At 46.7% G+C, this 24,272-nt stretch overlaps 1 protein-coding gene across 1 annotated transcript; it reads right to left on the bottom strand.

The window, feature by feature from the left end:
* Positions 1-11,543: 11,543 nt before the first annotated feature.
* LOC115905161 (2-hydroxyacylsphingosine 1-beta-galactosyltransferase-like) lies at positions 11,544-23,863 on the bottom strand. Its single transcript, XM_030951276.1, has 6 exons — positions 23,774-23,863; positions 16,663-17,510; positions 13,786-13,925; positions 13,539-13,615; positions 12,938-13,157; positions 11,544-12,027 (listed from the first exon to the last, which is right to left on the bottom strand). Exons 2-6 carry the CDS (start codon positions 17,506-17,508, stop codon positions 11,712-11,714), a joined length of 1,599 nt encoding a protein of 532 aa, XP_030807136.1. The 5' UTR covers positions 17,509-17,510; positions 23,774-23,863; the 3' UTR covers positions 11,544-11,711.
* Positions 23,864-24,272: the final 409 nt, after the last annotated feature.

Raw genomic sequence — 24,272 nt, 5'->3', positions numbered from 1 at the left:
CATGCCTGGGTCACTTGTCTTTCCTCTTTCATCACCTACTTTCAGCAGTAGCATCACCAGGCAGAATATTCGGGTACATGCTGGAGGAAACTTTCATCTGTTGCAAGGGCTTCTGCACACCACAAGAACAGGTGCAACCACCGATAAAGCCAAGGGTAAGAGCAGAGAAGAGGCAGCACAGTAACACAAACTTTTTGCACTTCTAATGCATACAAGTCAATGTCCAGTCTCATTATTCAACAGCAAAGCCACATTGGGAACATTATAAATTTATCCCTCTCCATGCTCTTGACAATGGTTTCAGTGTTGCTGACTTCTTTGCCTGCATATTGTCTGTGGATTCACTGTTCTTAGATGGAGTACAGTTGTTAGCTGTTTGAGGCACTACAAGTGAAAAATACCTGCTTTTTTGACCTGTGCTTTATCAACCGTTAAACAAGGCCTCCTTTACACAAGACACCATATGAGAAAAGACCTTTAAATACTTGTTGAGAGATGCAAGGATGAGTTAGATTAGCTGAGTAGAAAACATCCTGATATTGACATAACTTCTTATTCCTAATCTAGTTTAAGGTTCAGTAAAGTTTTAATTTTGAAACTGTTTCATGCCACATGAACAAGAACAATGCCTCTCCTAGGGCAGGTCTGTCCATCCATCTCTTAGGTGGTGGCATGTACAGTTACAGGAGGAGCTCATGACACTGCAGCTCTTTGGTACCATCTGAGCAGGCAGCTGGCAGCCCTCCCCAAGTGTCTCCTTGGCAGATGGGAACAAGAACAACACATGTAAAGAACAGAAGCAGATAGCAGGGACGAGGCTCTTAGCATCCTCTGGCACAAATTTCTTGCTTAATAAGGCAGGCTTTGTCACAGACTGAAAGCTCACCTGCACAATCCAGATGCAGTTGTGACATCCTTGTTATCCTCTTTTCTCCCCACTGTCAATACATCTGTCTGCCCTCCAGGATCTGGGTGGATTAGCACACAGAGAGCTGCCAAGCCCAGTGCCTGGTCACTGGCACTGCTCAGAAACACTGCTGGACTCAGAAGGCTTTAGCACTGACATGTGATATAGACATCAGAGCAACGTGTAAATAAACGGATGAGCTTATTTTCACACATCACAGTGAATTGCACAGCGCTCAGTCACTGCAGGTGAGGAAGTGGAGCCCCAGCAATACTTCACACAGAGCAGGAACATCAGGGCTGCAGTCCTGATTCAATGGGAGAGGAGCGCTTCATTCTTCTGTCCTCTAACTGAGTGGGAAGGAAACAGAGACCCTATGGAACAGAAGCCTCCATGCCTTTATTCTGAGCCCAAAATGGCTAGGTAGGACCTCAAAGAGAAAGAACAATTTTGTGAGGACCATGAAATAACATTGTGGATCCTTATGGAGAGCTGGGTCCCATCAGACTGCTTCTACAGCATTCCAGAAATAATTCTTCTTTGAGGTAGACCCAAATAAATTAAATTCTCAAAGACTAAATTGCTATTTTCAAAAAGAGTTTTTGTTTTCTGGTAAAGATTCACTTTTTCACCAATACATGTAGAGAGAGAACTAGTTCCTGATGTGGTGACTGAGCATCACCTACATCTTATTTGCCCTGTGGTCAAGAGTACAAGAAAATGGATTTTTGCAAAAATATCTCATTTTGTATCCCAAGTGTTAAAATGAATTTCCTGTAACAGAACAGTAAACAACAAATAGACTCCTTTAGTGGTAGATAGCACATTTGCCTCCTGTCAAAACTTGAGAGAATGAAGATGTTTGTGAAAGACTGCAGGCACCATTCAGAATGAGCAACAACATACCAAATCCTGGTACGATCCAAAGTGCAGGAAGTGGTTTCTAGAAAGAAAGAGTGCATAATCTCTATTCTAAGAATACTACAAATTAACAGAACCAAAACTTTCGTAAAGATAAAGGACAGCAAGAATTTACAGCTCCTTAGCCTCACAGATCAACCACTTCCATAGCAAGTGACACAATAAAGATGACAGAGAGAAGTCTGTAGGACTTAAACACAGTGGCACGAGTCAAGAGAGTAGCTACAATAACCAGAATGGGAAAAAACATTATAACTGCATGGGCCAGAGGCAATGTGGCCACCAGTCTTCCAGTGCCTGTTGGCTCGCTGACTGTCACTGTACTGCCACCAACCACCTGCCAGATCCACACAGGTGGGGACAGGGAAACAAGGAGGCAGAGTTGTTGATGAAAAAAAAAAATTAGTTCCAGGTATAATAAGCCAGTTCAGATTGCCCTTAAACATGAGACCCCTGACATTCTGTAGGACAAGGGTACACAGTCAGCCTCACCCAGGCTGGGCCTTGCTGGTCTGAGTTACACTGCCTTACCAGTGCAGAGGACAGAGAGGGGTTTTTTGCCCAGGAGACAAGGCTATTGCACACAACCACCCCCAAATCAGTTTGTTGTACTGTCTGTGATTGTTACTTGTGATTTACACATCAGAGCAGTGAAAGCCATGGAGGAACCTCCTTGCACAAGCACTGCAAGCTTTCATCAAAGCTCAGGATAATGACCTGATTCCATATGACCCTCCTGACTGCAGAGAATATGACTTCATATATGGGCCCTCCCAGGGCAGCTTTTTCACCAGACCGACCACACTATGAAAACAGAGAACAATCTTTGTGTTCTTGATCAATGTACCTTTTAACTCCTTTAACAGCAACAGAAGTGTCATGGCAGGTAAGGCATGATTTTACACGTATCACAGTTTGTTTTAATTAGGTTTAATAGGTAAGAAGAAATGGTAAAGATAAGGAAACAAACATTCTCTCCTGACTGATTCCCTAACTTTGGAAAGCAGCCTAGTTTTAACACATATTGCAGCAAAGAGCTTGACATAAAGTGCTGGGGGAGTTACCCCGAGCTGTTAGGCTTACACTCAGCTAACACAAAACTTATGCCCACACAAGTGGTGAAACAGTGGAACAAATTGTCCAGAGAGATGGTAGATGTCCTGTCTCTCAAAACATTCAAGGCTGAATGGGGCTTTCAGCAAGCTGATTTAGTTAAAGATGTACCTACTCATTTCAGGGGGGTTGGGACTGGATGATGTTTGGGTCCCTTCCAAACCAAACCATTCTATGATAAACCCTAGATACAAAAGCTGATGCAAAATGAGATATTATTTACATTTTCTCACACTTCATATGTGGGCAGCTCTGAAAAGTTATTGTTTAGAAAGGGCAACAGCAAGTAATGCAGCACAATAAATAGCATTGCTATTTGAAAACCAAAGCCTCAAGCACACGAACACACACATTTTTGCATAGATTGAGACTTCATAACAACCAATTTGCAGAAGATTATTAATAGCTGGCTTGGGTAAAACCCAGGCAGTTGGCATCACTTGTTCCAAGGAGAGGGAAGAGATGCAGTGCAGGTGTAAGACTCAAAGAGTTTCAATCAGGAGGTAGGCAGGAGATACTGACTCAGGGAGGACTAAGACCTCTGCAGATTTACCAATTTGCCTTCACTGCCTTGCTTTGTTAAGTTTCTCTCAGCCACCATGGCACAGGTGCATTCCTTTGGAGATGTGAGGGAATACAGGGATAAACACCAGCAATCAGAGCTGCAGGAGAAGCTGTGGGAGACCCCATCCCAGTGCTGGGTAATGGTGAGTGTGTCTGGAGCTGAAGCTCGATGTCTCACAGGTCTGCCAGCACAGGGCACCCGCTGGCATCAGCCACCACAGCCTGTGACACCAAGGTCTCCACCAAGGCGCTCTCAGATCTTTGGCCATTAGAGGGGAGCAAACAATGCAAAAGTGCAGGGCAGCATCACCTCCTGAACAGAGACCCAAAAGCAAGGGCAGGCAGGAGGTTTGCTGTGCTTCTCCCTGACTCTCTGGAGGTGTTCACTGTCCTCTCCTGGAAAAACATGCCCAGGGTGAAGAGAGGATCCCCTGCTGTTTGCAAGCAGTCCCTGTATCTTCCTTCCACTTCTCCAGCCTCAGATGAGCTTCATTGCCTTGCAAGAGTCACCCAAGCAGGCTGGTACAAATAATTTGGGGTTTAACAACTGCACAGTATCAGAGGAAACAATCTTTCCTTGCAGCTTCCTGCATGATGTTTGACTAGAGGCCATTAAGAGATACAGCTCAGCAATAGCACCTCTTCTTTCTACCCTGGCAAGATACAGCCATAATCAGCAGCCCTTGTATCTGTATCAAACCTTCACTGTACAGTGCTTGGGCATGGTCCTTCTCAAGGATGTGTGTGATGATCAAGAAATTTCAGCATTTGAGAACAATTTTGCATAGAGCAAGACAAAGTAGTGTCCCTTCATGCATGCATACATACTTTTAAAACTGCCTTCTGGGGAGCACACTAGATGTGTCTGGCTTCCCTCTGCCATGCAAGACAGTGTTTTCCAAGCATGAAAAAACCCCAAAGCAGAGGCACTGAATGGGAATATGAGACCTCTCAGAAGGGACCACTTGGAGTCCTTACTAGTGGCCAAGTTATTTCTTGCTCTCTGACCTAGTTGCTCTAACCACTTTGAAAAATCTTCAAATAAAAAATAACAAAGGGCCTAAGTGTTAAACATCCTAAGGGGTAAACAAAATGGTGGTGACATCAGGAGCTATTAACCCAAAGATGTCATAATCTGCAATGACCCTTCATGAGAATGCTATCAACTCTAAGCTAAGGGTTACAAATCCCATGTAAAACATCCATGGTGCAAATCACCTCTAAGCAGCTCTTTTGTCAAAACCGTATAATTTACAAACCCTTTTGCTCTCTAAAGCCTGTAAGTAGGCCCACTGGTGTTTGGAAACATTGATTAAAACAGGTACTTTGAGTGGGCAGCTGGCCTTTGCCTGGAGTTATATCTTCAAGCTTTGGAAAACAATAGTTGAATACATATACAGAATCCAAAAAACCTGAGATTAGCAGAGAATATGCTAATTTCATTCATCAGTGTCTGTTTTCACAATTGAAAATTTAGAGGCAGAGACTAGTTTAACTAACAGGTTCTTGAACCAACGCACAAAAATCCCATTGAATGAGTTCTGATTAAGATCAAAGGTGTCCTTTGAACAACCCAATCAGTTATGCCTTTATCACAGAAGTCTCAAAGCTCAGGCAGAGTTTAAGAACACCTACAAACATTCATGCACATACCTGTTTGTGTTTTCTGAAGTGTTCATTAGAGAGAGACTTTGTACAAACATTCAGTATTTCTCAACCAGAACTGGTCCTGTGCCTTAAATCAGAGTAAAATAAACCACAGCACAATAACAACATTATTGAATTGATGAAATTGCCGATGTAAGCTGTTGCCTACACTGATCACAGTGTGTAAGCCTCTCCACCCTGCATTCTCAAAAATAAAAAGCACCTTCTGCTTTGCTAAAATAAGCAAAATTGCCCAAGGGTCATTCACAGCCAGACTTTGCCAATGGCTTTATGTTGGCCCCTCTCCACTTAATCATTCTTGTGCTCCAGTCATCAGTTGAATCATCTGCTGTCATAGTTAGCAGAAGTTACACCAACACCAGACATGCACAAAACATCATGTCTTTCTTCTGGTTGAAGTCTATCAAGACTGCAGAGTCCACGTAAATTTGCCAATCCCAGATGACATTGAGGCCACACAACCAAAGCTCAGCACTTTGCTTTGTAGAATGCCCTGGCTACAGAAGTGGGACTAAAATGCTATTCCTGCAGAAAGTGCTTGTTTCTGCCTTTTAACAACACTAAACTAATCAGCATTCATTCTACTTGGTTCTGCCTTGAGATTAATTTGATCCCCAGTAAAGCTTGGATTGCCACCACCAGTTATGTGCCTCTTTTTGCAGAACTCCTTTTGAAACATCTTTGGAAAGTCCTGATAATGAGAATCCATACTCCTTTACCCAGCTCTGAACTGATACAGTTAGAGGGCTCATTGGTTAGCAAGGTATGACCTGCAAGGAGAAGAGTCTTCAAGCCTCTTTCGGCATTTGAGTTTTTTCCAACCAATTTGTTACAAAATTTACTGTAATGCAACTTCCCTGATCAGACCCAGCTTCTTCTTACAGTACAGGTGCTCACTTCTTTTGCTGCTGGGCAGTCCTGACAGAAGGTGGATGGGATGTAATCCAAACACCCAACTGCCAAAGGTGTCTCTGCGCTGCCCGAAAGGCCTGCAGCTGTTTCTTCAGCCCCTCCCCACTTCATAACCCGAACTACAGGCAGGGCTTTTAACATCAACTTTTACCAGTTTTGTGTTTTATCCTTGCTAAGGCCCTCAGCTTCTTACCTGTTTAGTTTTAATGAAAATTAGCCATTCAACCTTCCTTCTCAGTTAGTTTAGCTTTTAAAAAGACTATTCTTAGTAGCAGTCCATGTAGATGATTGGTGATTCAGGGCATAGCCTTTAATACTTCCCTGCCTAGAGCCCAAAATCCAGCATTACCACTGCCTGATCTGACAGATGATGTTACCCAAAGCTTTGCAGGAAGGGCACTGAAGTTCAACTCCATCCAAAACACCTGTTGAATTCTGTTGGCATTATAATATGGGGTTTACTATTTGCAGAATATGTAATGTTGTGGTTTTTTTTCTTTTTTTCCCCAGTGAGCTAAAGAGGCTAATCTGTGTTGTTTTCAAGAATGCTTTGGATATCATTTTTCTGTTTATGGATGTACTTTTCTAAAAGCAAACGTTAGCTATATGGGACTGCCATTGCCCTTGTGAACCATACCATTATGTTTTCAATAACTCCTTCAACCTTCCTTGTTATCTTTTATTTCTCAAAACTGACTTCCCTTGAACTACAGGTTCTGCATATCACTATAGCCACACTTAGCTCTTCACAATCGTGCAGGATCCCTCTGGTTTTCCAGGATTGCTAATAACAGAAGAAAACTCAACTCTGCAAAGCTCTTTAATAAAAGATATTTTTACTAAAATAGCTGAGTTTTACATCAGGACATGGTTTGATCTTGAAAGAACTTACCTTATAGAAACTTATAACAATTCAAAGGAGACAGGATTAGGTTAGCCAATAGCATCACTACTATAGCACTAGCACAGATATTTTACCAAATAACAATTGAAAAGTTTTCCTTAAAAATATTGCTACACAACCATTCCTACTATGGACATCACAGAGAGAAAATGTAAGAACCTGAAAAATAACTGGTCCCAGCTGCATCCCACCCAGAGTCTTTTATTGCAGCAGGTAGTGTGGTCCTGATGGAAGTAATTGAGCTCAGCTGGAGAGGGAGAAGCACCTTAGCAGCAGTCCCTGAAAAAGAGGGAAGAGGCTGAGAGAGAAGGGAGGAGCTTTCTGTATCCTGAGATATCTGTCAGCTGTTTGGAGTAGTTGGCTGCCCTCAGCTGTCCTGGAAGGCACAGTGCCCAGCTCCTGGCTGGTGTGTAATCTCTCCTTGGTGTTTACAAGGATTTGGAAAGCCCTTCCAGAAGCACAGCTTGGGAGGGACCATGGGCATTTTTGGTTTTTGAGATCATGCCTCACTTGAGTGCCTGGGAGAAAGCTGCTTTCCGTTGCACTGCCTTCAGGACTTGCTGTGCAATTCGATTTGCTATGACACAGCCCTAAGGAGGCCCTGGTGGGGACAGAGGGACTAGCTTACGCCAAAGTGCTCTCAATGGCAAATGGCCACGGCTGGGCTCAGGGGACTCACAGAGCTTGGCTCCTTGCCTTCCTCTGCAGGAAATATTTGTAACCTGCAAGCACCAGAGAAAAGCATTGCCCGCACTCTCAAGAGCATCAGGGAGGTGCGTGGGGGCCATGAGGGAGATACCCACGGGCAGAGATGAAGGCCGGGGCTGAGCCATGCACAGGCCCAGGGAAGGGGTTCCTGCCACGGAAGTGCTCTTTGATTAGTGTCATTAAACGGTGGGTAAGTAAAAATCATCGTCTTCTCTAGTCTTTCCACTGCCAGATGGAGCGATTTCATATTCACCAGCAGAGGGAGACAGCTCCGCTTTATTAGCACAATTTTGTTGACACAGTTGGGTGCCTCCACCTTATTAGGCTGGAAAAACCAGATAAGGAATTGATGTGGCTGTGGCAGCCCACGGTCAGATTCTCCCATGGAGATGCTGCCAGGGTGTGCGGGGACCCTTCCAAAGCCAGCACCGGGCGGGAGCAGCAGTAGTTTATGAGCTGGTTGCAAAGTCCTTCAGGGGAGCAGCCCCCGAGGCAGTGCCAGGCCCTGCTGTGTGCTCCCGTAGTGCTGCAGCTGCTGGCACTGGACTGAGGAGGAGGGTCGTAACAGGAGCCATGCCAGCGAGTGGCTTCACCCCCTCCCTGTCCCCCACAAGGAGCTGCTCCGAGCAGGAGAGCTGCCCCCAGCCCAGGGTTTGCGCAGAGCTGCACAGCCATCACCTGGAACGCACATTCATTTGCAAACCCAGGGTGTTTCCAAGCCAGGACGGCTCCCAGTCACAGGGCCTCACGCAGAGAAGTTTGGTGAGGAGCTGTGGGGCCGGGTGAACCTGAAAAGCTGGCTCAAGCGTGGCCCGAACGCCTCCCGCCGCACTCGGGGCCCTTGCAGGGAGATCCACACTCAGCAGCGAGACTGGGAGTGCTGCTGCACCTGCGGCTGCTGTGGGATCCTGCTCATGATGCCCCTGCCCTGCCGGCGGCAAGGCACAGGGGCAGGAGGCAGCTTTGCCCTGTGCACAGCTCAGCTGGGGTTGCAACTCCTCTTGGGTGAAGCTTCTTCAGTCTTCTGGAAGGTATTGACTCACGTCCTACTTTTCCTCGAGGGGAAAGAGAGAGGAAAAAAAAGAGCTTACTCCCTGCTTGCTGCCTCATAAACCACAGTTTCAATTTTTTAATTTCCCAAGTTACACCACAGCTCTGCATGCCTGTTTCAGTACCTGTGACAGGGAGGGCATTTAGTAACTGCAGGCACTGTGCCCAGGGATCAGGCACCAAGCTGAAGGCAGAGCTGCATGAAGGATAAAGCTCACCTACATCCCTTCCCCCATCATGGCTTTTAATTTGTGTGACAGGCTACTCATTATTCCTAATTTAACTTAATAACTAGCTTGAGCCCTTGTCATACTTTTCTTCTGTATTCAGTACTGAAAGAATAACAAGGAGAAAAGTAAAGAGAGAAAGGAGAAGAGTAAAGAGAGAAAGCTATGTGTTTATTAGGAAAATATTTACAGAGGACATAAATAAAGCTGGAAAAGCTAGAGTAGCCTTCATCTTTAATGAGTCTATTTAAATACTTCTATAAAATTACCTTATAACTTACGGAATGACTCCTGGCAGTTTCTAAGCCAGTATACACAGCTTTTCCTCGGGAAGACTCTTTACTTCAAGGGTCCTTTTTGAATGTCGACTTCTTACTCGCAAGGTCCCTGGGCAGCTTTATGCTTTACTCCATTACAAATAGTTGTCACCAGATTGTGGCATCATTTTTAAACAGACTATATATACCTTGACTCCCTGGATAGAAATGCCTCCTAACTCTGAAATACCTTTGGGAATGAAGGCAGCCATAAGAAGTTCAAGAAGTTAAGAGCATATCTGATAGGGGACAACATGCTAATGCTGCTTGTGGTGCTTGCTTGGGCTTCTTTCTGAAATTGTGAATAGCAAAGAGGAAACAGGAAAATGGATTCACATTTTTGTAAGTCCACACAGACCCTTGGGTCTCAAATACTTCTGTCTGCTCTTCTGCTTGCAAACAAAGCAACGTGCAAGTCTCTGTCCTCATCAGGCCATGGTGCCTCCAGTTTACAAACATGGTGTGTTTGTCTTCTCCCTCTTTCTTCTTCAAGTTCAAAACAATCCAACATTGTCACCAAGCCACAAGCTTGCCAACTCTCTTGCTGTGTTCAGCCTGATCTAAACATCCAAACTCTCACGTAGGCAGCAGTAATGATCTCCTTCCACCTCAGAGATGAAAAAATGCCCCACCTCCACCCCCTTGTCCAAACTCATCTGCTAGGAGATGACAACAAAGTCACCATAGTGCAACTGGAAACAGGCAGGAATGCTGAAAATTTGTGACAATATCTCTTTTTTTATCTAAATATAAACCCCAAATCCCATCAACCTCTTAATTTCAATTTGCAGACAGAAAGGTGCCAGGCAGACAGTGTTCCTATTGCTTATCTAAAATGCCCACTTTCCCCCTAATATCTATCGGCACCTTGCTCTGATCTCTCTCTTCCTGCCATTAGGGACTAAGGCTCCACATCCTCAGCTCAGAGGGAATGAAGCCAAAAAGGGCTGCTACAGAGCAAGGTTGATGTCATCCCAAGTCACCTTCATCTTAGCCCCTCTGCAAACTGAAGGCTGGGGAGGGAAGACAGCACTGCCTGGCCTCAGAAGACCTCCCAAGTCAGAGACAGGCACTATTCCAACCTAGGGCAGCCCAGTAGCCCAGCCAAATGATTGTTTCACAGGTTGCAGTAAAAAGACATCTCTTGTCTGGGAAAAGCCCCACATGGAACAGCAAGCAAGAGCAGAGGCTAGAACCACCAGTAAGGGCAGCTGTGGCAGTGAGGTTACTCTCCAGCTCCTGGGAGCACTGCAGTGGCCCCAGTGGGAGCAGAGAGCAGAGCCCTTGATCCTCAATGTGGGCCACTGGCAGTGGGCCCATCGGACAATGCTGTGGGCAGGTTGTGCAACTGCACCCCAGTTAGGTTTGCCTTAGAGTCCAGGATGAGTAAAAACACATTAGGTATCACTCCATACCATGGCCCAAGTAGGGCAACAATATTGTCTGTTCACATTGAAATGAGGAGAGCCTGCTGCTTCTCTAAATGTGGTGTAGGGCCCATTGCCATGACCAGCTCTCTGAGCTATTGGCTGCTGGTCCTGGCACTTGCATCTGTTCCAGATTTCTTTCATCACAGGTTTGGAGGTGCTATAGGAATGGGTGTGTGCCACATGAAGACAGAGGAGAGAAGGCACTGCATGAAAGCCTGCAGAAAGGCTAAAAAATTGCTGATGGAAGTATGTGGAGACCATACCAGCAGTAATGAGAAGGAAAAAGCACTTCCATCTTGCTTGAACAACTTCCTGTTATAAGAATCACAGATTCACATTAAACCAAGACCAGAGAACTGCCACACAGGAGAAAGAGTATAAGTTTATTTTAAAAAATAATAATTTAGCTCAAACACAAACGGGATTGCAGAGTGTTGACTGAAGTAGGAAGAACAATATTTAGCCACAGAACTTAAAACAGACCAATTTTTCTCTCTTGTAGATGATATTTTCAGTGCCCTACCTTGTCCACAGCTCTGCTTCAGTTCTCATCTGCACATAAAGGTATCCTGACTACTGGGGCTCTCAGTAACAAGGCAGAGGAGAAATGGTGTCTGCTGCATAGGAAATGCTGTTCCTACCTCCAGAGCCTCCGTGATCCAAAAAGCCAGAAGAGCAATGCCAGCATCTAAACCAATGTGCAATACAAAGGGAACAACCTGCACTCCTCCCTGGAAGTCTACCTACCCATGCCCCATTCCCAGCATCCTGGCCAAGTGCTCCCACCCACGCCTGAATTCACCCCCCCGCCCACAAGTGCTGTACACAGAGGTGTAGACACAGGCCTTTGCAATACTCCTCCCTCCCCACTCTCTTCTCATCCAGACCTGCAGATCTTTCACCTCTCTCCGTGCCTGCATGCCATACATTTCTTGGCACAGCAGCAGTTCATTTCACAGTGATGGGATATGCTCTGGAACACACCGGCCACTACTGCAGTTTTTTCTCATCTGTGAAGTGGCCTTTCATGCAATTGCCATTCTGATACACAGGGCTGGCCCCTTTCCTTCTGCACCACAGCACAGATTTGTAGAGAACAAATCCAATAGCAGCCAGACACAGCAAGAGAAGAGCCAATATGTCCAGGCAGAAGTACTCGTACAAGGAAAGGTCGTAGACAGCCGGGCGAAGGAAGGGTGCCCCGTCGTGCCGAAGGATGTACTCCAGCCAATACACTGTCCTGTTGAGAGCGTGCATTGGTCTGTCCAGGTGCAGGGCTGAGATGTGCTGGGCTGCTTTTCTGTAGCTGCAAGGGAAGATGACCAGACATTTACCTTTCAACAGTAACTTCATACTGAGAAGTGGCCTGAGATACCCAGTGATGCTTTCAAGTCCCAAATAATACCTTGGGAGAGGGGCAAATTTCTTCCATTCTTCTTCTGAAAGCCACTCTGATGGCACTCGCCAGCTATGAAGGCACAAACCAGAGTGGATTTTTCTTTGTGTTTTGTTAATAACACTGACGGTTTGGCTTGCAAGTACCTGTTCAGTGAGTTCATGTGTATGGTACTTTCTGAGGGGAGTTTGCACCTTAAGACCTCACCCAGCATCAAGCAAAATTATACACTTGATGAGTGGCCAAACCCTTCTAGGTACCAAATCTTAATAGGTAAGAAATACAAAATATTTTCAAAATCAAGCTCTCAGAGAGCATTTCAAAAATCAACAGTTGCACATGTCCCATTAGAAAACAGGAGCCCTGTGTCACTTTTCTGTTCCTGCTTCAGTTCTAGGAAAAAGCAGAGTGTATGACTGACAGAAGGAGCAGATGGAGCATTACCTGCAGTTCCCTCTCTGTTTCTACAGAAAGTTTTTTGGACAAGTTCAGGGAGGTCCCAATGGGAGGCTGTGATCTCACTCTCCCTGATGACAGGCTGGCATTAAGAGGTCTGTTCCCCAGTAGCTCAGAAAACTTTCTAAGAACATTACAGTCAGACAGGACTAGATCACACTCCTTAGAAGCAAATGCTGGAGTATCTCCTCCTGTGCTGCATCTAAGGATTTTGAGGCACTGATACATCTGTTCAGCTGAGCAATGCTTGCAACTGTGCTTGTACAGAAGCCACCACAGGCGGTGTAGGCGTCAACACAAAGGCACACTGGTCCCTACACACTGTCTGCACCAAGGAAGAGCTTGATGCTTCCAGATGCCTCACCTGGGGTCAGAGATGACAGTGATGACAGCCTGGTAAAGCTCCTCTTCTTTTAGTCTGCTCCAGTCCATGAGGATACCCATGCCCTTTGCCTGCACTCTGGTCATGATGTCAAACTGGTCCCCATAGAAAGGAAATCCCACCACTGGCACACCGTGATAAATTGCCTCAAATATACCATTCATCCCACAGTGGCTGACAAAAGCTTTCACATTGGGATGGCCTGCAGGTAAAGGAAGAGTAGCAAGTCAATGCCTTCCATGTTGCAACAGGGCTACCAGGGGTTCCTTAACACACATACGTTTAGGGAAAAACAGGCATGCTAAGCAGAGAGGATGTTAAGCAGAGAGGATTCCTTTGGGAATACATCTGGCTTTTTGCAGCCCAGAATTGCTGAGTAGAGCCTGGAGGAGAAGGGAGATAGGAGCCAAGCAGCTTCAAGCAGGTGTTAGGTGAGGAACATGTTTTGTACAGATCAGACACACAAGAAGCAACAGACTTAGATCCACACAGGTGCTGCTATCCTTATGTGCCTTTGCTGTGGTTTGGGCTAAACTCCAGGGGTGTTGCTAGTGGCACACACATACACAGAACCCAGCCTTACCTAGCAGGTCATTCTGGGGCAGCCACCCCATCATCAGCGTATTCTCACCCAGGTTTCTTGGCTTCTGACCAAAATATCTGTGGGAGGAGACAGAGGAAGGGAAAAAAGGAGAAGAGAAACACAGAGAACAAGAGTAAATTCAATCAGATCAAGAAACAGAAATCAGACTCTGTGATTTGAAATTAATCACCCCTCAACATTGTTCTTCATCCAACTCAAGTGAAAATGAATCCCATTCCCTTTTCACCTCCACACCACCCTTTGCGGGAGGCGAGCAAATGCACCAGCCATCTTCTCCACCAAATCGCTTGGAAGAGCTCGGATCCCGATGCCAAAGGAGACAACAACGACACCTGCCTCTGCTGCTTCCACCCAGAGACGCAGACCCTGTGGGCAAAACACACACAGCTGCCTTGAAGTATTCTTGCAGAAAGGCCCTTCCCACTCTTGCCTCTGACAGAGGCAGTAGAAACTGTCCACAGAGAAGATGAAGCCAAATCCATCCAGAACACAAAGCTACATGGTTTTCACCAAGCAATGAACTCTAAAACCACTGTGATTTTTGCACCCAGACAGGCAGAAATTACTTGAGCACTGCCTGGTCTTGGGAGTTTGCAGGGAGGTGACCAAAACCTGGATTTCATGGCATTATCTCCTGCACTGGAGGTAACACAATTAGTCTTTGACAAGAAAGGTTCTGGAAACAGAGGCACCACAAAGGAATAGCTAGGAGAGAGGGAAATTGGAGCAAAAAAAAGGAGGATATTTTCCCATTACCACTGAGACAGGAGGCCTGTCAGGATCTCTAGATGTAAGCTGATACAAGAGACAAAACATCACAGAGTCAGGAACAACTTCTTCCTGGAAAGTTCCTATAACTCTCCAATGTCAAAGGCTTCTGGAGGTGGCAGAAAGTCTTGCCATATTGACAGGAGACTTCTAACCATCCTTGATAGGCTGCTTGCAGACAGCAGATTTAGTTTTTGATCACTGGACAGAAAGGTAGCTACAGATCCAGTAAAACTCGTGGTCATTTGTCCTTCATTTAGAGGCTACCTGTAATGATACATAAACAGGTCTGTATCTAGAACAGAGTCTGTACTTTTTTAAACCAAAGCCAGAAGGTAGTAGGGAGAAGAAATCAGCAACCACAGCTACTGTGAAACAAACATGGACTATTCCTTCCTATGCCATGCTGGCCTATTTCTCATTATGTCCTGCTTCAAGTTTCCCATGTATCTCAGTCAGGAGCATTTTAGGGAAGTTTAATAAAAATCTATCTTTGAATATATATACTTCCTAAAATAAATATGTAGGACAAAATGAATTTTAAAAAATGTTATTAGAAGAGAAAACTAAAGTGATTAATTCAGAATATTAATTGTAGTCTAAAAGTTAGGGAATCAGAGTACAAAAGAGTTACAGAGCTCATCTTAGCGTTATTCTCTGGGGATACTTCTTTGTTGTATGCTTCAGAGACTCATACCTATCTTTTCAGAAATGCTTAGAGTGCGCTAAAACAATCCAAGAATCTAGAAGTTTACAATAGAGATATTTTATCTTCTCCATTCTTTTGAGTTTCACATCCTTTGAAGAGTATAACCACTGAAACTGCTACAGAAGAGAAAGTGCTGGTTTTCCTTTTCTAAATAAAAGTATAATGACTCCTAAACCAGATGAGTATGTTATCCATTATAATTGGGCCATAACATTTATCTTTCAGAAACAACATTGAAGTTGCTAGAGAAGCATGGTTGACCACCAAATGTTCTCACTTTCTCTCAAATACAAATCTATATTTAACCAAGTCCTAAATAGAAGCATTCAAAATCATAGTGTTTCAAATAGGAGGAAGTAAGCATTTAATGACATTTCAAATGGGACATTCTTTAAGGCACACCTAGACCTACAGAGGCTCTCTCTTCTGCTGGCATCCCATGATGTGGACACAGACATGCCTACCTGCTAGCATGACAGCCACCACCTACTGCAGGGCTCCAGACTTATCTCCATCATTCTTTCCTTAGGTGCCCTGGGATCTGTTCTGGAAGCTGTGAAGCACATGAGTAATGCCCTAACAAACAACTCCCTTCTTTATAAGGCAGGTGTGTACGTGGTCAGGTTGGACCAAGCCAGAGTTTTGCAAGAGCTGTGAGGCAGCCACCCTCTGACACAGCTTTCGGAGCACCCTACGTGCGTTTCATTACCTGCAGGCCGTGCCACATGGGCAAGGCTCATGTGCAGACACATCTGGAGAGCTTCTTTTTAAGGCACCTGATCTCACTTCTTTTTTAACTGAAAAATATTGGTATCCACAGCATCAGTGAAGTCACCATCAGAGATCCTGACAGTCTCTAATAATTTGAAAGTTGAAATCTTATCTCTATTTCAGACCCTTAGTCAGGACACCAGGACATCTTGACTGCCCAAGTTTTATTATCCAGGTTTATTTCTCCTCAATGTTTGTAAGAGTGGTCAGACAAGTCCTACTCTTGCAATACTGTCTTCAGCCAGAGGCTTTAGGAGCTTTTTCCTCTGAATTTATTCCTGGGATTAGTAAGGCATAGGCTGGAGAAAGCCTCGAGAGGAGTTTTCAGGAGTGAACCTTGAGAAAAAGGGGTTTCTACATTTTGGGTTTCTGCACTCAATTTAATGAAGAAACAATAATAGCTCTCCCCTGTGATTTCTTAAGACTACAAGCTCAAGGGCAGAAGTGCTTTGTGAGAAATAAGATGAAGGAGGAAATTCTGGATTAACACATCATTGATGAAACAAGGAAGATTAATTGTTCTTCCCATTCCCACTTTAGCACAGGAGCAAACAAACTATTCATTCTCAAGTCCCAGGGGCAGCACTTCCATCTCACAAACTCCACACACCATTTTACATGGACAGTGAGGCCAAATCCCACTTCAGCGTGGCCCACTTAATTCTACATCCTCCCTGCAGCCTGACAACCTTCAGTGTTCCCTGTCTCGCCAATGCACCCACAAGCACCAAAACACCGCAGCCTTCCAGACACTAGGGGCTTCAGAACTTTTACAAGGTTCTTCCAGAGAAGATCTGTACTAAGTAGCCTCCCCAGGTGATGTGCAATCATAGATCAAAGCTTTCTTGCACTTACCACTGAAAGGGGCTTTGCAGGCTCAGCGAGGATCCCCCCTGTGAAAATGACATGGGGGAGCGTTGGACGGGGAAAGTCCAACACCACATCATTACACAGGAAGAATAGACTGGTTCCATGAACAAGGTCCAACATGGATGTCTTGGGCTCCACACTATGCTTCTCCATGAGACGTTCAAACTTGGGCAGGATGACCAGTTTTGTAGCCACACGAGTGATTATGTAGACTAGGAGATTCCAAGTCCTACCAAAAAAGCCCATCCTGTCTGTCATCAGGGAGTTGAATTCAGGGACATAGGCAATGGGGGAAGTGGCACCAATCTCTGCTGGGAACCAGAAACCAGTGGAAATAACAGCATATTTGATGTGTAGGATGTGGGCCAGGATAAATCCACACATCTCATTGGGGTCCACCAAAAGCAGGTCAAAGTGCTCCAGCTGGAGTTTCTGCAGAAGGGTAGAATTTCCCAGTACTAGGTCACAGTTTTCCAGGTACTTCTCCAAAAATGAAAACACCTCCAGGGAGGTCATCTTCCCTTGAAAGATACGCTTTATCTTCTCCTGCACCCAAGCATCTGCGCTCTCTGTGCTGAAGGTTCCCCAGTACCTCTGCACGCGGAAGAGGGGCAGGGAGGTCTCCACATCCCGACCTTCATGGAGTAGCAGCACAGGGTCATGGCCCCGGTCAGTCAGTGCCTCTGCCACCCGCATGAAGACTCGCAAGTGGCTGTCAAAGACTATGGTGGGCATGATCAGCACCTTGGCACAGTGAGATGGCTCCATAGTGAATGCAGTCACTAGGAAAAGAAGAGCAGCAGGGCACGGTAGCACCTTCATCATCTTCATCACTGCAAGGGGACAAACATGATTAATGCAGTGTCTCTGTCATGCCCTCAGTAATAACAGTTGGGATTGTAGCTGCAAGCCAGGACTTGTGAGCTGGGAAAGGAGAGCAGTCTGGAGTTCTTCACTGGGGAACATCCATCCCCATCCACTCTGCCTTGCCCTAAAGAAAAAAAGCCAAACGAGAAACAAACCCACAAAAATACTCCAGCAACAATCAGGGGAGTTTTCCAGAAAATCTGTTCTCTGTGATCCTAAGGCTCAAAAACTAGCAGACTGACTCACATAGAGTTACTGAGGGTGAGTGTCTGGAAGAGCTATGCTGGGTCACAGCACCAGCAGGGACACTTGCTGCTCAGTCCCTGTTTACCGCTATAGAACCAGCTCAGCTGGATTTTATTTTTATTTCTGTCCAGCCAGAACAGCTGGTTCTCTCTGAGGCCTTGATGTCTTTGCAAGCTTGCAGGGAGGCCTGCAGAGCTTGGTGGAAATGCCATGAGGTGTGCTCTAGCTTTGACCCTCACATGGCTGGCAAGGCACTTTGCTCAGCACAAACAAGGCAGGAGCAAGTCCAGGTCACAGCAGGACCCACAATCCCAGAGAGCACAGCAACAGTCTGGACAGAGAGCTGCTCCAGTATGGATCAGTCATGGGAGGCTCTGGGGAAAGGGCTGGGAAAGGAAAGTGGGTGCCAGGATACTCATCCACTAGAAGAAGGCAAACCCAGAAAGCAATCCCAGAGATGACATGCAACACCTGTGGCACACTGACGCCCCTTAGTCACACTCCTAAAGCCGTCATCCCCTCTGCAGTTTGGTGAAACACCCAAGATTTCTGTTGTGTAAGGGATGTTGCTACATCACTGGAAGCAAATGTGCCTCACCCACACCTAGCATTATTTTGGGAGAAGAACTATGTGATAATTATTTGGGAATAGTCAGAAGCAGAGTAGTTTTCTGAGAACCCAGTTCAGACATGCTAGGAAGCAACAGTGGGAAGAGGAAGAAGTTACAATGGGAATAATTAGAAGTGGATTTTGGATGGCCTCCACACACTAAGCCCCAGTGGGGCTGCAGGGATATGGTAGAGTGGAATTTGGTACAAGATTTTCTGACAGCCCCTCTGATAGTGCTTGATCAATTAAGGAGTGGGAAAGAAAGTAATGGACAAGATTCTGCTAAATACAGTGTTCAGACTGCCCTCGGCAGGCCTCTCTTTGGCTAAACTAAGCACATGAGGGTGAAGACATGGGAGAATAAAACTGCTCTATTTTTCCTCCAGTGCTTTCTTGTCCGATGTGGGGACAGGACATGGAAAAGAAACTGAGCAGCTGCTGGTTGGGACCCTCCCCTGTTTCAAAGGCAATTCCTGCTAGTGCTTGGCCTCCCATCCTTCCCACCCAGCGTCAACCATGTGGCTGTGCCTGCATGAGTGATAAGAAGCACGAGAAAAGCTAACAGATACCGAGAGGGTAGTTGGACCCACAGAACAAGAGTTGCAGGAGAATGTAGACAAAGGTGATGGGCTGGAGAGAAGAAAGCCTAAGCTCTGCAAGGAAAGTAAGGATCTGCCCAGCATCCTGCCTCCCTAACAGCAGGAAACAGGCTGGCCTGTGACAAAGTATTGGTCACAACAGAGCTACAGCCCACAAAGCTGGTCTGGTACTCAGATTACTTGAGAGGCCCCAAGGGAACTTATCCTGCCCAACACCAGGGAAGGTAAAGCATTTGGCTATGACTTTCACAGCAGATCCAGGAGCACATGCTGCTTCCAGGAAGCAGGAGAAGGATGGCAGCCATGTGATCTCCGCTGGGATGGCAGGAAGCTAAGGAGAGAAGCAGACACAGGCTTTCCCTGGGGCACCTAGTGGCTCATACATGCACATAAGTATGCCAAGAAGAATAGAAGAGGTTTTATATGTGGGGTAGGGTGTTTTCTCATTGGGCAACAAGAAAAAAGATGAAGAAATAGTCCAGGTAAAAGGTATAGTTATTTAAAGAAAAAAATTGTCACCCATGTTCAGCCAAGTATTGTGTTCTGCCATGGACCTACATGCCAGACATTGCTGAGACCCTCATCTCAGCCAAGACCCTCTGGGGACTACCAAAATCCAAATGACAAGTAAGGTGTCAAATCTCAGCCCTCAGGTCAGGGGCACATGCTGACTCAGTGAGACTTGCAAACTGCTCTTGGTGGTTTCATCTCTTCCAAAACCAGGAGCAATCCCTAAAGGTGCTGGCTCAGGAACCTCTTCTCCCTGCCCAAGCAATAAGGGAGGCTGTAAATCTTGCTAAGATGTGAGAGGATGCCAGGCTGCAGGAAGAGACCTTTTTTCCTACTTCAGCTCAATACCACCAGAGATAATCTCTGCTCTGTCCATGCCCAGAAAGGTACCCTGGTCATAGCTTCAGCCCTAGAGGATACACCAGACACACCCAATTTTAGTGCCATTGGGATAAAACAAAGGCTAACTACCAGCAAAAAGGGCACAAGGGCTTGTTCAGCAGCTAGTCATTGTTGAAGTCTCAGGTTGATGGCAAAGGGGAAGGAAGTCCCAGACCTAGACAAGGGCTAAATGGCCCAGTTTAGGGAAGGCTCAAAATCCACCTGCTCACCTCGCTGGTTTACCTCTTACTAACACTGAACAAAACAGCTGCTCCATGAGCTCTGCAGCCTGGGAAGCTGCTGCAGCCAGTTCAGCCCAGCTCTCTGGCTATGGGAGCTCAGCTACTGCAGGCAGGTGGTCTTCAGAAATCTTCAAACACCTGGGCATGGGAATGTGATTCTCTGGGAAGGTGAATTCATGGTTTGTGCTTTGTCAGAGGTGCAAAATCCAGTAAATGACAGATCCCACACTAGGCCTGAGAGCAGAGTAGACAAAACCATCTCCTTGTTTGTGGTCTGGAAGTCCTAGTGGCTACATCACGTAAATACTGCAAAAATAATCCTACCACTGCAAGAGGAAGGCTTGTAAAGAGAGAATAGACCCTTCCCTGTTTTCATGACAAGTGCTTGGCAGAGCCATGCCAGCTGGCTGATCTACACAGAGCAATGGACCTAACATCACAGTTAACGCTGGCAGCCAGAGTCAGGGTTCAAGGGAGCTGTTGGAAAAGCCCACACCACAAACGTTTTAAATTTCACCACTGCAGCATTCAGGGCAGAGCAGGCACCTCAGTGGAAGCAGGACCTGGGAAAGTGAGACTGTCACAGCAAGCAGCAGCATCCCCCCTACCCCGCACAACTGTCCACCTCCAGCTGCTGGGAGATTGCTTTCAAAGCCACAGCAATGCATTGGCGCTGAAAAGTGAGGCAGCAGAAAAGGAGTAGAGAGGGCACAGTCCTCTGAAATGCCCCTGAGAAACCTCTTACTGGGCTGAAATTTGTCCCATGATTTTGCCCTGTTTAACATGTTTGACGGGGTATGGCTTTGGTATTGATGGAAAATTACACCAATCAACTTAAGTGAAATAACCAAACAGCCACAGCTCAAATTTAATTCAGATGCCTTTTATTAGACTGAAGTACTAAAACCTGTCACAGCAAGCAGTCAAGGCAAAGAACCCCACAAAGGACTATGAACAGGCTCAAATGCAAGGACTGCCATTTGTATCTCTCCCTCACTTTTTTATATTACCTAGTTCCTGCCCAGGACCTGGAAACCTGTATACATGGGACTGAATTATTTCCCCTCCTGCATCCTGGTCTCTATGCAGCTTTTGCCCACAGTAAGAAATGTTTTCACTGCAAACTTCTCAAGGTTAACAAAGCAGCAGAATTAAATGAAAAGCAAAAGATATCTTCATCTGGATGCTCTAAACTGTTCCTGGAATAAGATACTGAGATTTGCCTGTTCTGTTGGGTATGATCCAAAAAAACCCAGGATCTTCTGCCACCATCACACTGATGGCAGCCAGCCTAGCTGCAGCTAATTTATGGAAGCCAAGACTGTGAAAGCTGGCAGGTATGCAGCTCCAAGAGCAACTTTGTCACTGCAGGAGGATGTTACACTATAAGCAGGGGCTGCCCAGGGGAATCCCTAGTAAAAACCTAGAGGAAACAATACTGTACAAAGCAAACAAAGCACAGGTGGAAATAGGGAAGTTTAACCAGGCTTCTGTGCTCTGGTTTTGGTTTATCACAGACTCTGACTTAACCAGAGTCACCTGGGTAAATTACAGTAACACTAAAACATTTATATTAACACTATAGCATACCAATGTCAGAGTATACCAATACCATTATTAGTATTTTAGTATAGAAAACAAAGATAAAGGAAACAAACCCTTCAGATATAAGCATCCCCTGGCAGTCTATATCCCTGAGGGTCTTTTAAAATGTTGTTTGCACACAGACTGAATAGGGTACAGATGGTTTGCTCAAAACAACATACCTTTCTAGCATTTTTCCTTTTACATATTCATAGCAGCCCACTACAAGCACAGAGAATGAAGGAAGCCAAGATCCCCTTTCGAAGATCCCCTTGGAAAGACCAAAAGGAACAATCACAGCAGTGATCAGGTCAGCATCAGAATGATTCACACCTTTCATCACATTGGTGCTACTGCTGCCACAAAACACCAGAAGTGCTCTGGCTGATCTCTTTTGGACAAAGATTGATGTAGTCCCCAAACAGTTCCTAACTTTTGGTACTTTGGACCATCTTCAACATCCTTCCTGTCTCATTAGAGTTATATGGAGGAAGTTCTACAAGCAAGGTGGGAATATGTGGGCTAGCAGGAGGTTGCCAGACAATAGATTACTGCCAGAGAACCATGAGACTAAAGGAAATACTGGTCCATAACAACTGAGAAAAGAAATAAAGCTCTGGATCTCAGCTTGTCGCAGTATTTGAAACTACACACACCTTGAGCTGGGGGATGGTGTCAGACACCACACATCTGCTTCCCTACCTGGCCCCTCATCATACATTAAATCTGTCTAGGAAGTAAGTGATATTTCCCCCATTCAATATCCACAGGCTTCCTGTTTGTCTTCTGAAAGGAACAGAGATGGTTTGTGGCACCAGGGTGCTCTGCAATAACAAGTTCTTCCGGACAGCCCTTTTCTCTCACTTACAACACAGTTGCAAGACAGAGCAGCTGATGTGAGACTGTGGCCCTTGTGAGTGGTCTGAGGTCTGCCATGTGGAAGCAAGTCAGAACATTATTTGTAATCCATGGATGAAAAAGAAAGAACAGCTTGGGGCCATTTCCAAATAGTCGTGTGAGCCATAGACCTCAAAGTGAGAGCACATGACAGGGCAGAGCGTTATTTGGTCTTAAGATGAAGTTATATTTGTATGACACAAGTTAAATAAGAGAAAACTGGGAAGATACAGGTGCACCAAACCTTAGGGAAGCAGTCAAGAGGAATGGGGAGAAAAAGAATCTTCCCATTTACTGCCCTGTCATTTCAGCTTCTTTCTGCAGAGAAGCAGCACATTTAAAGAAAAGTTATCAAACACCCCAGAAGGTTGTGAAATCTTGTGTAGAAAGCTATGGGGACTGATAAAGTCCTGACAGACAAGTCTGATCACATTTGACAGAGTTACAGGAGTAGAGAAGCTAGGGGTGAGTCTTATCTTCAATGAAACAATTGACGCCCTCACGTAAAAGAAACCCACAACCAAACCAAAGAGCTTCTTGGCTCTGAGCCCACCAGAGGAATGAGACCTGGCTGAGCTGCCGTAAACAGAGGTTGAAGAGGGTTGCATAGGAAGAGGAGGCAGAACAGGAGATGGAAGATACTCCTGAGATGTAATCTTCTGAAGGAAGATGAAGCAAGTTACACAAAAGCGCTCTGCAGCGTGTCCGTGTGCCAAGGCTCTAGTCTTGCGCATTGAAGCAGATGCTGAACTCGCGCCTCGCTGGAGCAAGCCGGGCTGCACACGCGCGTCCGGGCAGAGCCGAGACCAGGCTGACAGCCGAGAATTCAGACCGAGTCCCTGTCCCCGTCTCCCCGGGCGGGCAGAGCTCAGGTGCCATCAACCCAGCCCAGCCCTACAGCGCTCACACGGAGCACCGCTGGAAGCCTCCGCCCGCGGCCACCCCGAGCCCCCGACGGCGCATCGCACCGACCCCGCAGGCACGCCGCAGGGCGAAGGACCCTCCTTGCACGGCAGCCGGGCAAGACACGGTAGTGGGCAGGACACGGCAGCCCGGCAGCGTCGCCGCTGCGGAGCCGAGCAGCCCCGCCGGGGGACGCGCCGGCCGCAGCTCCTCCGGGCCGGCCGCCCCCGCCCTTCCGCCGCGGTGCCGGCACCCACCTGCAGCGAGTCCCGGCGGAGCGCGGCCCGAGCGAGAGGCGCGGCGGTGCGGGAAGTGGGAGGGAAGAGAGGGAGGAAGGGAGGGATGCAGCCGCCACCCGCCCGCCTTCCCCTTTCAAGCCGGCGGGCGCAGGTGGGGCCGGGCGGCGCAGCCCCGGCCCACGGGCCGCGCCCCGGGCCGAGCCGAGCCGAGCCCGGGGCTGTGGCACGAAGGCGGGGCGAGAGAGGGACGCGGTGGGCACAGAGAGCCGCACCCGCTGCCCCGGCAGCGCGACGGGCAGCGGGACAGCGCTGCAGTTTGTGCCTCCGGCCCGGCCAGCGCCTGTGATCGCCCTCAGAGCATCGCTCCAGTGACCGCTGCCCGGACACGCCCAGGGCCAGAACCCCCTTGAGAGGAGGGCAATCGGAACACGATAGTCAGGACAGCAAAAGGGAAAGGGCGGTGCACAAGGGAATCGGGATGTTAGGGACACTGTTCCAGCACACACCAGACAGGGAT

The sequence above is a fragment of the Camarhynchus parvulus genome, chromosome 6, assembly GCF_901933205.1.
Source record: "Camarhynchus parvulus chromosome 6, STF_HiC, whole genome shotgun sequence".
NCBI lineage: Eukaryota > Metazoa > Chordata > Aves > Passeriformes > Thraupidae > Camarhynchus > Camarhynchus parvulus.
Note: the sequence above shows the minus strand (reverse complement) of the source record. Positions and strands in the feature narration are given on the sequence as shown.